General features: G+C 38.9%; 1 protein-coding gene across 2 annotated transcripts in view; it reads left to right on the top strand.

Moving 5' to 3' along the window:
• Positions 1 to 6,094: 6,094 nt before the first annotated feature.
• GXYLT2 (glucoside xylosyltransferase 2) overlaps positions 6,095 to 17,539 on the top strand; it is a 102,766-nt gene continuing 91,321 nt past the window's right edge. The window contains exon 1 of one of the 2 annotated variants that reach the window (XM_039851616.1): positions 6,095 to 6,770. In XM_039851616.1, coding sequence (XP_039707550.1) covers positions 6,520 to 6,770 — 251 coding nt within the window. In that variant the 5' untranslated portion in view covers positions 6,095 to 6,519. The remainder of the gene's footprint in view (positions 6,771 to 17,539) is intronic. The other variant, XM_039851614.1, reaches the window with a different exon arrangement.

Raw genomic sequence — 17,539 nt, 5'->3', positions numbered from 1 at the left:
CTGTGAGCTTGACAAAACTGTACATTATGTAGTTTTGGGCTGAAATGCTCTAAAAATGTCTATTATATCCATGTAGTCTAATGTGTGAAGGCTGCTGTTTCCTTGTTGATTTTCTTGTCTGGATGATCTATCCATTGATGTGTTGAACTCTCCTACTATGATTGTATTAGTATTGATCTCTTCCTTTATGTCCATCAATATGTGTTTTATATATTTACGTGCTCCTATATCGGGTGCCTAAATGTTCACAAGGGTTCTATGTTCCTGTTGAATTGATTCCTTTATCATTATAAAATGTTCTTCTTTGTCTCCTATTATAGCCTTTGGTTTAAAGACTATTTTGACTGATATAGGTATTACTACCCCAGTTTTAAAAATTTCCATTTGCATGAAATATTTTTCCATTCCTGTAGTCTGTGTATCTTTTAAAATGAAGTGCATCTCTTATAGACAGCTTCTGTTCAGCCACCCTAGGTCTTTTGATTGAAGCATTTAGTCCATTTATATTTCAAGTAGTTATTGATAGGCATGTAGTTACTTCCATTTCATTATTCATATTTTTGATTTTTTTTCCTTCTTCTTAAAGAAGCCCCTTTAACATTTAATACGAGTTTGGTGGTAATAAACTCCTTCAGTTTTTCTTGTCTTGGAAACTCTTTACCTACCCTTCAATTCTAAATGATAAATTTGCTGGGTGGCTTTTGTTGTAGGTATTTGCTTTTCATCACTTTGAATATTTTAAGCCAATCCCTTCTGGCCTGCCAACTTTCTGTTGAGAAATCAGCTGACAGTCTTATAGGAGAGCCTTGTCAACTTTTAAGATTCTCTCTGTCTTTAATTTTGGCATTTTAAGTATGGTGTGTCTTGGTGTGGGCCTCTCTGTGTTTGGGACTCTCTGCATTTCTTGGGCTTGTATGTCTATTTCCTTTACTAAGTTAGGAAAGTTTTCTGTCATTATTTTTTTAAATGGGTCTTCAAGATCTTATTCTCTCTCTTATCCTCATACTCAATGATCTGAATATTTTTGTGCTTGATGTTGTCCCAGAGGTCCCTTGAACTATATTCATTTAAAAATTTTTTTTTTTCTTTTTGCTGCTCTGATTGGGTGTTTTCTGCGACCTTGTCTTCCAAATCTCTGATTCAATTCTCTGCTTAATCTAATCTGCTCTTGATTCCTTCTAGTGTATTTTTCATTTTAGTTATTGTATTCTTCATTTCTGACTAGTTCTTTTTTATGATTTCTATGTCCTTTTTTATGCTTACTATCTCAGGTGCTCCAGGAATGTCCCTTGCATGCATACTGTGCACCCTGCTGTGGTACTTGAGCCTTGATCACTGACGGCATGTCAGTGGGTGGAATTGACCCTCATGCTCACTGGCTGTGAGGATTGGCTGGGACCACAGCATACAAGGTGCTGTGCAGGGCCTGACCTCAGGGAGTAGGATTTGACCCAGTGGGCGCTATTGTCTGCTAGGACCATTCTTTGCTTGTGTCACTTGTGGGATCATTGTGTGGTACACCACTGTTGTGGTCTTAAGATAGACACTGGGTGTGTTGGTTCTGGGACCTTTTGGGAGGGGCTCTGGTGTATTCCAAGTCAGCTGCTGCCTGTGACCAGCTCAGGCTACCTGGTAGTAGCTATAGAATGATCCGCAGTAGGTAGCTGATTGTGTTGGACCTGGAGGTGTTTGGGAGAGGACATGACTCTCCAGATTCTTAATCACTGTGGCTTTGGCCCTGCTGTTTCCATGTCTCCACCCCTCCTGCTAGTCTTGTCATGGCTTCTTTACATCCTTCTTATAGGAATTCTGTTCAGTTAGTCTTCAGGTAGTTTTCAATGATGATTGTTCTGTAATTTAGTTTTCATTTTGAGGTGGTAAAGACAGGAGGTAAGCACAGTGTTCACCTACTTTTCTTGACAAGAAAAATCTCAATATTTTTTCTTTATCTTTGATTTTTCTGCAGTTTGATATGATATGTCTAGGCATAGATTTTTTGACATTTATCCTGCTTGGTGTTCTCTGACCTACATCTATAGTTTTGTTTCTGACATTAATTTGAAAAATTCTCAGTCATTATTGCTTCAGATATTTTTTCTGGTTTTTTTTTTTTCCTCTTTTTTCTTTTTTTGGCATTCCCAGTGCATGAATGTTACACCTTTTGTACATGTCCCATGTTTCTTGGACATTCTGCATTTTTCTTTTTCATTTTATAAGTTTCTATTGATATATTCTCAAGCTCGGAGATTCTTTTTTCACCTATGTCCAGTCTACTAATGGGCCCATCAACATCATTTTTTACTTTTGTTATAGATGGTTAGTTGATTTATGATAAGGCACGACTAATTTACTGTTGGAAAGATGGGTCAATTAGATATCCATATAGAAAAATATAAATCCTGACTACTACTTTATACTTTGTACAAAAAAACAATCCACAATGGGTTGTAGATCCACATTTGAAAACTAAAAGAATAAAGCATGCTATATAATACAGCAGCCACTAGCCCCCCTGTGGCTATTTAAATTAAATAAAATCAAATATTCATTTCCTCAGTCATACTAGACACATTTCAAGTACTCAATGGGCACATTAGGTTAGTGACTACTATGTTGATGGTAGAGATATAAGACTTTTCCATCATCACAGAAAGTTCTATCATATAGCTATATTCTAGAAGAAAATAAAACAATTTCTTGAGACAAAGAAAGAGGTAGGCAAAGGTTTCTTAAATAAAACATCAAATAGACTAACCATAAAAGAAAAGATTGATAAGTTGGACTTCATTGAATTAAGAACTTCAGTTCATCAAAAGATATCACTAAAGGAATGAAAAGATAAGCCACAGATTGAGAGAAGTCATTTATAAAACATATATCTGATAAAAGATGCATATCCATAATACATAAACAATTCCCACAAATCAATAAGAAAAATACATCCTACTCCCCAAATGGGCAAAAGACCTGAAGAGGAACTTCATAAAAGAAAATATCTAAATGGTCAATAAATAAATAAAAGACACTCAAGGGAAATGGGAATTAAAACCATAACAAGACACTCACCCACTAGATATGGCTAAAATTAAATTCAAACACAAGATAAAGTATTAGTAAGGATGTGGACAAAACTGGAGTGCTTAAACACTGCTAATGGAAGAGTGCAAATTGGTACCACCATTTTCAAAAACTGTTTGGCAGTACCTAAAACTAAACATATGCTCACCATGTGACCCAGAAATTCCTTTTGGACATATACTCAAAAGAGATCTGTGCTTATGTTGAGCAAAAGATTTGTAAAATAAAGTTCATAGCAGTATATTCATAAATAGCTGAAAATGATCTAATTATCCTCAACAGTGAAAATGGATAAATAATAAGTTATGGTATGGTTATATAATGGAATACTACTTAGTTTATCTATTTATCTATGTATCTACCTAGGTATCTATGCATACATACATACATACAAACAAACCTACTGATACATGGGAAAAACATAAACTACCCTCAAAGACAAAATGCTGAATAGGAATACCTGCTGTATGGTTCTATTTATATAGTTTCAAAAAGAAGGCAAAATTAATCTATGATTATAGAAATTAGTTATTACCCTTGAATATATTCACTGGGAGGAGGCATAGGGAGTCTTCTGACAAGTAGAACATGATAGTGATGGGCTGTCACTTCTGAAAATAGATTATAAAAGACTGTTACTTCTCATCTTGTTGGCATTCTCTCCCTAACTGCTCTTGTATGCTTACCATGATAGAGAGGGCCACCTGGGAAGGAACTGAGGGCTGCCTCTGGCCAACAGCCAGCAGGGAATAGAGACTCTCAGTCAAATGACCTAAAAGAAACTAGATCCTTCCAACAACCAGTAAGCTTAGAAGCAGCTCCTTCCTCAGTTCAGCCTTCTATGGGCCAACACTTTGGTTGCAGCCTTGAGAGAACCTGTGAAGCAGAGAACCCAGTGAAGCTGTGCTGTATTCTTGGCCCACAGAAACGATGAGATTGTATGTGCGTTAGTTATCTTAAGTCACCAAATTTTGGGGTAGTTGTTAGGCAACAATAGAGGAGGTGAGGGAAACAGAGAAACCAAGGATGGTTTCTACCTAATTTCTGGCTTAAGCAACTTATTATCTAGACACGTCAAAATTCCAGAGGGACAAATAGGTTACTCGGGTGGTGGTGGTGCGGGGGTGCAAATAAACAAGCATTTGATGTATTAGACATCCAAGTGAAAAATTGGGTGAGCCATAGATGTAGTCTCTGGAACATTTTTCTCATGACATTAGAGGTCGTACTTTTTTTATTTTTATTTTTTATTTATTATTATTTATGCCTACATCACCTGGTCTTCCTCGGTGGTCTCCTATCCAAGTACTAACTAGGCCCGACCCTGCTTAGCTTCCAAGATTAGACATTTGGCTTTGTTCAAGGTGGCATTGCCGTAGATCATGGACTATGGCTTCACTGGAGCATGAACCCAGGACCTTCTGTGTGTAAAGCAGACATGCTAACCACCACTACACTATAGAACCACGTCCAGAGGTACTTTTCTACAAGCAAAGAAGTAAAATTCAAAACTTGAGTTTGGACTCAGGGAGGAGGTAAATTTGGCCTTTCTTTTTGCTTCAACAGGGTTTAAAAAAACAGAGTCTTCTGTTTGGTCAAGACTAGCTATTCCAAGTTCTACTTTTGTGTTTGAGGCCTAAATCCTAGCTACTAATCAAGTATTAATTTGCCTTATTTTATCCTTGTCGCATATGTCTCCTTGAGGAAGAAGAGAGGTGGCAAGTCAGAGTCTGGGAATTATTACTTCACTGGGCCACCCACCAACATAATAGTGACCATTTCTAAACCTGAAAGGCCTAAACATCCTGCCTTAGCCCAGCCCAGTGTTTCTCAACAGAGCCTCCATGCTGGCATTTGGCCCAGGACAATTTTTTGTCATGCTAGAGTGTACTGAGCATTGTAGAAGGTTAAGCGTATGCCAGTACAACCCTCCAGTCATTATGACAACCCAAAACATCCTTTCCACAGCTCCAGATGTTTCTTAGTGGGAAGGTACTTCACCTTCCTTGAGAATCAATGGATTGTTTGTGCTTACACACCAGCAATATCTGTCACCTACACTTTGAGCTTATACCCTACCATTTTCTAGGTGCCTGCTGGGCAAGAGTTTCCAGGTGTTTACATATTCTCATTCCTAAAACTTTAAATACAATGAGTTCTCAAAGAATTAAAATATAATCCTAATATGAGATTTGTTCATAATGTAATTGAATATAAATGATTTATAAGGCAATACAAAATCTTGTAGAAACTCTGAGACATTGTTATAACTGATATTGTTTGTTTTGCTGCCATGCAAAAAAGAGTCAGTAGAATGTTGGCTGTCAATTAATGGTGAATAATAAGAGGATGTGTCCTAATGCTTCAGATTTGTGACTGGGATGCCCTAAAATATTAGTTGAGGAATTCTGGAAACTCCATCTGGTGATTGTGGCTGTTTAAGTCTCTGAAGAGTCCATTCTTACACTTGATTGTAAAGTTATTATTCTATCTCAAATCTATGTCAGAAAATAACATTTGCATTTATGCATGTATGGGAAGCTACATTTTATTGTGTTAGTTATCACAGAGCCTTTATTGGGCACCTTTTTTGAGCCAGGCACCGTGTTAATGTCTTCGAAAGCATTAGTTAATTTAACGCTCACAAAATGCCTCTGTCCACAGAGGCATTCCCATTTTGCATGTAAGAAAATTAAGGCTCAGGAAAGTAGTGAAACTTGCTCAGCATCACCAAGCCAGTAAATGGCTGAGTCAGATTTCAAAACTAGACTTTGAAATTTATTCTATAAATTCTTTAGACTACATGGATCTGGATTGATTTTATCCAACATACATCTATCAAGTGCTGGGCCTTGCACTGGGCAGACAGGGCAGAGATGTCCCTTGCCTGACTGGATGCATAGATAGGTTAATGAGTGCTTGGACAGACAGATGGATAGAATTAAATAACGGAGACAATCCATGAATGAGGGAATCAGATGGAAGAGTGGATGGAAATGGGAGGGTAAGTGAATGAGAGAGTAAATGAGGAAGTAAACGAGGGAATGGAATGGAATGGTATGAGAGGGAGAGAGGGAGGGAGGGAGGGAGTGAATGAGGAAGTGAGAGAACATTGAGGCTGCGCTACCTGAAACTCAAGTGCCGAGAGGCTGGCGGGTGGGTGGACGGGCGGCTACTCCACACAGTACGGTAGGCGCGGACCGCTCCTCCTCCAGCTTCGCTCGCGCCTCCTCCTCTCCCACCTCCTCCGCCTCCGCGGTCGCCCGCCCGCTCGCCTCCCAGTCCCCAGTCCGGTGCGGGCGGGCGGGCGGGGAAGGAGACTGCCGCCCCGCACTGTAGCACTTGCCCCCACACCGCCGCCGCCGCCACTGCCCAGTGCGCCGCAATGAGTAGAGGAGCCACGCTGCCCCGGGGCTGCTGCCGCCACTACTGCGCCGCACCATGAAGCTCCGCAGTAAGGCGGCTGCGCTGCTCCTGCTCGCGCTGGTCACGCTGCTGCTGGCGCTGCTGACCCTGCGCACCGGCGGCGCCGAGCCCCCAGCACTGCTGGCGCGCCCCGCGTCCGCTCCGCAGCGCCATCCGGCGCCTGCCCCTGCGCGCCTCCCCGGCCAGCGTGCTCAGAGGCGCCGGCCACCGCGTCCGCGCCCGCGAGCCGGCCGCCGGGGCGCAGCGAGCCTGGAAAAGTTGGCGAGGTGAGTCGTGGCAGTCCCAGAGTCCCATCTGGGGACTCGAGTCTCACTCCCTCCACCCGTACCAAGTCCAGGGGAGGCTTTGGGCTGGAAGGACAGAATCTAAATTCACCCACGAGCAACCCACTTCTACTTCTTACTCCGCTAGAGATGAAAAACCACTTTCGTGGAGTCCTCCTGATGGCACAGTACTGATAATCACGTACATTTTTGAAAGAGAAGTGTCAGGGAAAGTAGTTTGTATATTACATTTTTTTAACTGTTAAGGCGAGACTTATTTTTGCATTCTTGCAAACATACGCCCTTTGTTTAATTTTTCAAGAGCCATCACGATGCAAGAATGCTTTATCTAATTCTCATGTTTCGCTGGAGAATTTTTACCAAAAACATAGATCTAATTTAGTTGGAAAAGTTAGATATTTACCAAAGACTGGCTGCCTGTCATTGAACCTCGAATCGCCCTGTGCTTAGAACAGAAGAGGCACTCAACCTAAGTTTATTAAAAAGTTTTCTCCTTGAAAGGAGTGATGTGTGGCACGGAAAAGACACAGTGAGGGGTTCCCTGTGCTTCGTTCTGGTTATGACTCAAGCACGGTCAAAGAGTCCTACAGAGAAAACATCTTAACCTTCGACATTATGTTTGGTATTCTCTTTCTCTGCACAAAGCTTAACACGCCACAGCTTTTCGTCAGAGCGTTTTATCTTTGTCCTTAGGGTCACTGGAACGCCTGCAAGTTAGGGATTTGCGTTCATTTCCTTTGTTGTGGAGAGCTTTTTAACAATCCTTGTCTTGTAGCCATTGTGTTTCCTCTGCCCTTTAGAAGCTGTAGATGTTTCTAACTGCCAGTTGCAAGGTCCGCATTTGCTGGATTTCTTAATTACTTAAAATGAGTCGAAGAATTCTTTTTGACCGTAATAACTAAATGTGCTTTGGTGCTTTTACTGTAATTAAGAGAAAAGAAACCTCAAGAAGTAGCTGTGTCAGCCTTTATTTCTCTTCTGCCTCATAATAAATGTACAGATGGATACTGACAAATTTTAGGGGGGAAAAACCCCAATGAAATAGTCACTTTTTAGTATTTAGAACCCCTTACAACCCCTTATAAATGTATATGCTCTTTAAAATAAGGATATTTCTGTTACTTAATAGGATTTTCTTTCCTATGTACTGAGGTTTCTTATAATGGATTATATGACAGTTCAACTACAGGTTTACTATGATTTGTAAGTTGACAGGACAACTTGTAAGATAATAATAACTAACACCATTTGACATAGCTAACCAGGCACAGTGCTAACAGTGGTACATAAAAATAGTCATTGTTATCACTTTTTGTATATTACCTATGTTATTCGCACTGCAACCCTATGATAGTGGTTCTCAAAGTGTGGCCTTTAACCAGCAGCACCAGTGTCACTGGGGGCTGTGTTAGAAATGCAGATTCTCAGGCAGCACCCCAGACCTACTAAATCAGAAACCGTGGGGGTGAGGTCAGTAATCCATGTTTTAACAAGTCCTCCCCTTGTTTCTAATGCACACCAAAGTTTGAGAGCCTATTCTGTGAAGTAAGCACTAACATATCACCATTTTACAGATGAGGAAAGTAATGTATAAGGTTTAGCAATTTGTCCAAGGTTTGTAGATAACATGTAGTAGGTAAGGATAAAGACTCAGCAGCTTGGGCCCAGGTTGAGCTCTTACCTGCTATACTGGTTTCATACACTAATCTTGCCTACATTTCATAATATTTCTTAGATTTTTCTAAATAAACATATATTTTTGCAACTGTCTCATTCTTCAGGGTGTTGGGAACATTGGGGCAGCACCTTCTCGTCCCTATCTGAACAAATTGGCTGCGGCTAGGAAGAGACCATGAACAGAATCCAAATGGATGTTTCGGGGAAGGACTGTTTCCATGAGCCACAGTACCATTTTTCTTTTGAACCTATCTCTTAGATTATCATGGTAATCATGGCTAACACCATAGGAATAAAGAACAAAATTTAAAAACTCAGGGAAGAGTGAAAAATAAGAGCCACAGGACATCTCAAGCTCACATGCATAAACATGAAAGTCTAGTGTCCTCTGGAGAAGCTGACGTTTTGGGGGACTTATTAATGTTTCTTTTACTACCTAGACAGAAATGGGGACAGAAGACTCTGAAGCAGTAAGGGAGCAGGAGGAAAGATCTCTGCAGGAACTCTTTTATTGCTTTCCTAATCCTGTCTGGGTTAAATTTTTGTGGTTTAGGAGGAATTTAATTTTAGGGAGGGAAAAGAAAGCTTCATGTTTTTAGAAAATGAGTGCTTTAATCTCTTTACGTGGCTAGAATCCAGAAGAGAGGAAGGCTACAGGATCTCATTTCTCAGGGCTGGGGAGTAATCAGAAGAAATTTGGAGTTGAATGTGGCACAATCTACCACCTGCTGACCGTCCTTGGACCAGTCTGTGTTGCCTCCCCCAGGATACTGCTGTCAGTGAAGTTCTGCCACGTCAGCACAGGAAACATAGCACTCTCCTTCCACATCTTGTTTTCATTTCAGAGAAGTTTCCAGGGACTTGCCTAGTTAGCAGGCAGACCCTACAATTTTATAACTAGTCATTTGTGTGCAATCTGTCCTGTGGTGGCCTCTCTTCTCTATAAATATAAAGCCACAAGGTAAAATCTGACCTTTTAGGTTAAGGGCAGGATCTGAAAACTGATACCACACTATAAGTAGTATAGTTCCAGTGCACAAGAGAAATGAAATCTTTCTAGTTTGGTTTATTAGTGATTTATACCTGGCTGACTTCCAAAAAGAATTTGAGATGACTTACAGTAGAAAACACATGTACAATAAGGCCATTGAAATAGTTATAAAAAATGAAAAGACATAAAAAGAAGAGGGGGGAAATTAGTACTGTTTGTTAAAAACTGAGGCCACTATTGTTATGATTTAAGTATTAAAGTTAGCTCTGTGCTTCCTGGCAGCCATGTCAAAAAGGAAAGCAAGTATGGCGGGCTGCCTCATTTTCACTGAATGATAGAATTTTGTTAGGAGAGATGATTCGTTTTTCATGGGACTGAATTCCAAAAGGAAAATTTAACTTGGAATACACTTTAGACTTTAGAAGTCTATTTCTCCAGCTTGCTTCTGAAAACTCCTCTTTGAGCCTACATATGGAAAAGGAAGTTTAATATAACTGCCAATCCACACCATGTAAAAAAGGAATTTGGCATCTGGAGTCCAGAGAATTGGGTTCTAGTCCCAAGACATTTCATCTTAATTTCCTCATCTGTAAAATGATGAATTGATCCAAAGTTTTCTAACATCTCTTCCAGCTCTGACATTTGCTGATTCTGTGATGAGATCATCAAGTTTAGTTGCAGAATCCCAACAAAGACTATTGTTTAGCCCTTTGTGCTGTCTCTTGCAAAATCACTGTTTCTCATTTTGGCTCTAGCCTAGAACTCTTATTGATTACTCAAACTTAACCCTCTTTTGAACTTTATTTTTCTTCTGCGTTGGCCTGGATATTGCTATTTTCTCTTAAAATGCGGTTTCTAATGGAGACTTAGGCTACCTCTACACTCTGTGGTGCTCCTGTGCCATTTTTTCCACAGTCATTCAGCAAATGTTTACTGTACATATATTCTGGGCCAGGCATTCATTCTACAATGATGAATGGAGTTGCTGCCCACACCAAATTTAGGGAAGGGGGAAGGGAAGACAATACAGAAATACTACACTTGGCAGCCTCCCCAGCTGCCCCAATGAGAGGAAGCATGCATACTTTCTCATCAAGACAGCATTTCCTGCAGTTCCCTTTAGTCTCTAAGATAAGTCTTTTCAGAGAGTTCTAGCTTGAATAAAGGTCTCAATAAAAAGGGATGATGTTATATAGAAAAATGCCAAGTTTGTGGCCATCCTGTGATTAGCTGGTAAACCTAAACATTGAAGGTCTTTAGATCTTGGGTACCATCTATGATATTCTGTCCTATGAGTGTTGACTGTATTCACGTTCATTTTTCTTGATTGGTCCACAAGTCCCCTTTTTCACCCTCTACACGTACTCAGTCAGTAAACCCTGTTGGTTCTATCTCAAAATATATCCCCACTCCCACTTCCACTGTTACCACTGATCTAAACATCATCCTTTTATACCTAGGTATCTGTCTGCAGTAACCTACAATCTGGTTTGTGTGTTTCCACTCTAGCACTCTCTACAGTCCATTTCCATGCAGCTGCTGGAGTAATCTTAAATATGTAGACTACATTGGATCCCTTTGCTGGTTGAAAGCCCTACACTAATAGACTTCCCATCACACTGAGAATAAAATTCAATTTCTTAGTGTGGCCTTCAAGTGCTCACCTGATCTTAACCCCATTTAGTTCTCTGACTTTGTCTCTTAACCACTCCCCACTTCACTCACTCCACTTAAGCCACACTGGCCTTCAAATAAACCGAGTTCACTCCTACCTCAACACTTTTTACTTGTTTCTTGTGCTAGAATGATCTTTTCTCACATTCTTGCATCACTAGAGTCCTCATTTCTTTCAGGTCTCTGCTTTCAGATTTTTTTCCTCAGAAGGGTCTTCCCAATTGCCCTAGAAAAACAGAACCTTCCCCATCATCCTCTACCCCCTTACCCTGTTTAGTGTATTTTTATAGCATTCATCATTATATGAACATTGTTATTTTATTTGCTTCCTCTGCCCCATATACACTTCAAGTACTGCTGGCACCTATAACAGAAATTATCTTAAAATAGGTTCTCACTACATATTTGTTGAGTGAACTAATAAACGAATGCAATATCCAGCTTGTGCCAGCACTGTGCTAAGACTTCACTTACATTATTAAATTACATTATTAATAATATTAAAAACAATCCCATATCCTTTAGGAGAATAGTGAAGATCTTCAATAGTAACATTCTTAAAAGAAAGGGCTTTTTTTCTTTTTAATAGATTTTAATTTTTAGAGCAGTTTAAGATTTATGAGAAAGCAGTGCAGAGTATTTCCCTATACCCTGCACCCAGTTTCCTCTATTATTAAAATCTTATACTGATTCAACATATTTGTTGCAATTAATGAACTAACATTATACATTATTACTAATGTTTAGTTTATTTAGATTTTCTTAGTTTTTGCCTAATGTTCTTCTGTGCCAGGATCCCTACCAGGATATACTACATTACATTTATTTGTCTTATTTCCTTAGGCTCCTCTTGGCTATGGCCATTTCTCAAAATGACCTTGTTTTTGATGACCCTGAGAATTATGAAAAACACTGATCAGATATTTTGTAGGATACCCCACCATTGGAACATGTCTGATGTTTCATTCATTGTAATACTGGGGTTTTGGATTATTGGGAGGAAAACCGTATAGGTAAAGTGCTATTTTTATCACATCATACCAAGTGTGTATACTGTCAACGTGATTTATGACTGCTAATATTGGCCTTAGTCACCTGGCTGAGGTAGTGTCAGTTTTCTCCACTGTAAACTTACTCTTTTCCCCACTCTCCATACTGTAAACTTTGGAAGGAAGTTACTGTGCACAGCCCCCACATAAGGAATTCCATAAGGAATGCTCTCCATCCTTGAGGGTGGAGTATCTATATAAATTATTTGTAATTTTTCTACATAGGAGATTTGATTATTTTTCCCCATTTATTATTTTTTTCAGTCATATCAGTATGAACCTATAGATATTTATTTTATACTTTGAGTTACAATCCAATATGACTTTATTTTGTTGCTGGAATTTTTTCAGTTTTGGCCATTAGGAGCTCTTTCAATTTGTATCTATGCTTCTTTGACATACCCTCATCAATGTGTGTGTGTGGTTTTTTTGTTTTGTTTTGTTTTTTAGTTTTTTTTTTTTTTTTTTTTTTTACTTTTTTGGGAGCACTTTCTACTTCCCTCTCTGGCTTTTCCTAGGGAGTTAACCAGGTTTAAATCTCTGTTCTTGTATATTTCTTGCCCCAATCCTACAATAAGCCATTTCTTCAAGGAGCCCTGATTCCTCTTGTTGGAAAATGGTTTTAGAAACCAAGATCTGGGCACCTAGCAAGCTTATTAGTATTGGGGTATCACTTTTTTTTAGTTCTTCACAGCTTACAGAGAAAAGCATATTTATGTTTATACTAACTTTTGTATGTACACATATCTATAAATATTTCCATATGTAACCATCTCTACCTATGTTAAACTAAATATGGATTCATACTGATGTCTCCAACTCTAATCAATTACTACATGGATCATCCTAGCTTCCTTTACTTGCTTATCTGGGAAAGGGAATGTTTTTATTTTCCAGAAGCCCCAGCAAAATTTTTCTCTCATCTCATTGGCTTTGATTGGTTTAAATGCCTGTAGCATGGAGGAGGGAAAGGGAAGGAATGGAGGAGTGAGATAGGACCAGCTAATTGACTTAAACCAAGCAAAGCCCACCCCTTGAGTTAGGGGTGAGGCCAAGGCCACCAAGGTCAAAGACAGTATACGGCCAAACTATTTCTAGTGACTGAGACTATCAAACTTCCAAACTCAGGAATTGGCAGCCACGTTTCTGCCATGTGGAGAAAGCTGGTCTGCATCGGGAGAACATGAACCCAAGGTGCTGTGGAAAGATCAGAAGCAATGCAGAGTGACTGGGGTGGGGGGTAGATCCTAATGTTGTTCTCAGGGTCAGCTTCTGCCCTTCGCTGGCTATGCTGTTTCATCCCTTTCCTAGATTCCATAAATTGAGTTTCTTTCACTCACCACCAGAGAGTCCTGACCAATTTGTATATGTAGCACCTGCTTTTAGCACCTTTACTAAATTCAGTAAATAATGGCCATATTGAAACTTATCCCCATACAAACTCACAAGTGAGCGTCTTTGGAAGATTTGAAAACAGATTTGTTTTCCTTGGAAATATTTCTCTTCATGTTATAGTTCACTGTAAGAAAATAAGAGCCAAAATTTTATGTTTTATATATGTATATGTGTGTAATCCCATTTAAAATATTTTTTAAAAAGAAAATAAGAGACTTTTGTTGAAGACAATTTATTTTACATTCCTCTCCAAATTGTCCCCAGCACTTGATTTATTTCAGATTCTGAAATTTTGAAAACTGCTCCTGGAAAGAAGAGCGTCTTGACTTGCTGACTTTATACAGATTCCATTATTTTGTTCCAGCGAAGAGTGACTTTGGTACATTTGAAGGTGGTGTATTGATGCCCTTCTGTGCCCCCTCCCCTTGACTTCTTTTAGCAACACAAAAGACTGTAATCCTCTAGTGGAAATTCATCACAGTACAACTTAGAACCCAAGCTTTACATAAGTAGGAGATAGGAGAGAACACATAATCCAAAGTATGACTCCCTTTCATGGGGGAGGAAACTGAGGTCCAAAGAGGTAAAATAATAATAATGTACATAAAGCACTTAGTACAGAACTAGCTCATGGTGATCACTCAGCAAATGATTCACAGTTCTGAGTACTGTTCACTGTTGCTTTTGTTAGGAACTGAATCGTAACTAGACCCAGCTAACTAGCTGTGTGGCTTTGACTTAGTCCTCCTCAGCAAATCTTGCCTTACTCATAAGTTCAATGATGAAATGAAATAATGCAGGTAAAATGCTGGCTCAATGTGTCACACAAAACACTCACAGCAAGTGTTTGCTAGGGCTAAGACGCAGATTCAGGCAGGCTGTGCTCGGGCTATGACTTGAAATCAAGACCCAACTTCCATACATAATAAACCCCAGTCTCCTGGTCCTCAAGAAAATCTGAAAGAGTAGATAAGGCAGGAGGACTGTTTTCACTGCATCTTAGGGAGTCGAGCTATTGTTCTAGAGAGTTTCAAACTTGGAATTCTAGCTATCTATAGCTTTGATATCTGCTCAAGCATAGCAAGTTATTGTTTTTAGCTTAGAAAAGCAGAGGATGAGTGAAGAGTCTGTGGGAATTAGGAGGTATTGTCAGGGAACCAAAATGCAGAATTTCTTCCACAGGCGCTGCATCTCTGGTTGGGCTTGAAAATGCTCTACATTTTTCTCCTCCCAGTTTTGTGAGAATTATAAGGACCCCTGTTGTCTGACCACTGACCCCTAAGTAACAAGCCCTGATGTTCACATATCATATTTTATCCCTCAGGGAGAATGGGTTATTAGAAATCGATATTTTCAAAGAAACACAAGAGAAGTTGGAAACACAAGTTGATATTTTAGAAGAAACTTTTAGGTAGATTTAAAAAGTGTTCAAAAACTTCAAATCTAGTTTGCAGTAAGATAGAGTATTGATAGAGTGTTAAAGCAAATTAACATGCTTTTTGATGCTCTGCCTAGCCTGTTTTTGGCATGAATATGAAATATTTAGAGAAAAATGAAGGCTTCTATATTTCAGGATAGTATTTAATAATGATAACAACTAATACTTAAAGACCACTTAAATATGCCAAGTACTGTATGAAGCACTTCACCGTGTTATTGCATTTAATCTTCATAACAGCCTAAGAGGCAGGTACTATTATTGGATAGGTCAGAACTCTCAGTTACAAGTAACAGAATATCAGTTCATCAGTTTATATCACTTAATCATAAAAGGAGATTAACAACTCATAAAACTGTAAAGTGCAAAGAAGATAAAGCCTCTGTTACAGGTGTATACAGGATTTCTAATCATCTTGCCTTCATATTTTAGTTTTACTTCCTTCTGTGTGGACCACACTCTCAGGTGAGTTTTTTCCATGTAATAGTTCAACAGATGTGGGCTTGCATCCTCCTCCTTTAGTAACTGCTAAGGGAAAAACTTTATCCAACAAGAATCCCAGGGCTGCCTCTTTTGACCTGACTTGGTTCACATGGGTATCCAATTACTCATGGCCACAGCTATTTACAGGGTAGTGGGGGAGGATGATTCAACTCTTCCATACCTCATGGACTGAGAACAGAAGAAAGATGGTCTCTCCCCACCCACCCCAAAAAAGAAAAACTAAGGTGTTCTTACCAGAAACTCCTGGAAATGGATGCTAGGAAGCAACGCCAAGACAAAAAGCAGATGTCTTCTATAATCAATATGCCCATTTCACATATAGGCACACTGAGGGTTACAGGTGGTTAAAGAACTTGTCCAAGATGGAACAGCCAGTGACAGACCTAGTCTGAAGTCAGGTCCATGTGCTTCTAGAGCCACATTGCTAACCACTATGCTGTACTTGGGAACAAATCTCAAAATCTGAATCATTTGATTGCATTCTAGAATTCCTTTGAAGAAGATTCATTTGATAAAATCTCTTTTTTTAATATGCGTATATTGTTTGTATATGTAAGGGAAAAATAATCCCTTTTTTAAAGTTTAAAAAAAAATTTGTTACATCTTTATATACACACACCCACATATATTATGTATAACTCTGGAAGATTATACTAGTATACCAAAATATTAACAGTGATTACAGAATTGGCATTATGGGTACCCTCTGCTTGTTTGTATTTAAAAATTTTTTTATGATAAATGTATGCATTAGTTGTATAATATATAAAACAAGCTAAAGTATATAAATTATCATAAAAATTAAAAATTTCTTATTGGCCTGAGGCATAGGAGCACAGAAAATTAGTTACGAAGACCATATTTTTTCTTAAGTTGGTAAGTCCTTCATGTTCTTTTTGAGAAATGAGATAGAATTGCTCTTTTGCAGAATATGTAATCCTTATTTTTCTCTCTCATATGTTATAAGCCATTTATTTCAATCTATCACCACTGGTTCATATTTTAAAATCTCAGTAACATCTACATTTGAAGAGAAGAGGAAGATGGAGAAATAGAATCTCCTATGTGACAGGAATAATCATAATGGGAAATAAAGAAGTGAGCATTAGTCCAGGCAGCATCATAGAATTTTCAAGGGAGAAGAATATAAACACTATTGTGCGTGACCTCATCTAATGGCCGATGGATGGATTTCAAAGGTAGAGTTGCTGAAGGTATGCTTTGAGAGTTGCACCCAGAGAGGCTGTGAGTCGGGGATTGAAATCCAGTCCATGCTTGGATCACTGAGCCGAAAGCCCTGAGTACAGGTAAAGTGTTCATCTGCCTAGAAGGGGTTCTTTTTCTAAACATATATAGCATAATGATTAAAAGCAGAGCTCTTAAATTTCAGCCCCCTGAGTTTGAACCTTGCTCTGCCACTTACTATTCATAAAACATGTGTCTGAGTACAATGATGTCTAAAAGCGGATGCACACATATAGACACATAGGTACAATTACCAACTGTAGGCATTAAATACCTACTGTGTATTAGACTTAGACTTTCTTTAGGAACACAGCCATGTTTCAAATATCATGATCTAAAAAATATATATTCATAATTGCACTTATCAAATAATGGTATTAAGCGACCCTCCTCCTCGGCAGGTTTTTGTCACTACGTTGACACCATTCATATAATACCGTGACTTTAGGGCAAATGTCAGATTTTTCTATCTTGAAAGACTAATACTTGATTTAATTCTAACCATCAGTCATTAAAAGTGATTTAACTGTTTACATAGCCTTTAGCATAATGTTTGGGTTTCTAAGTGAAGGTTCTACTCTCACAGCTTCAATGGGGAAATTTTTTTTTTGTCAGGGGATTAATGTGTTACCAAACCCGTGGTTTGCAGGGAATTTTATTAGTGCCTCTCCTTGCCCATAATATTATTACTTATCACTAGAGTCTCCTTCTAGGGGCTGTATCAAGGTGTTTCTGCTTCCTAAACTGCCACTCTGGCCTCATTTGTTCAAATAGCTGA

The sequence above is a fragment of the Pteropus medius genome, unplaced genomic scaffold (assembly GCF_902729225.1).
Source record: "Pteropus medius unplaced genomic scaffold, Ma_sr-lr_union100, whole genome shotgun sequence".
In the NCBI taxonomy this organism is placed as follows: Eukaryota; Metazoa; Chordata; class Mammalia; order Chiroptera; family Pteropodidae; genus Pteropus; species Pteropus medius.
This window is presented reverse-complemented; position numbering and strand designations above follow the sequence as displayed.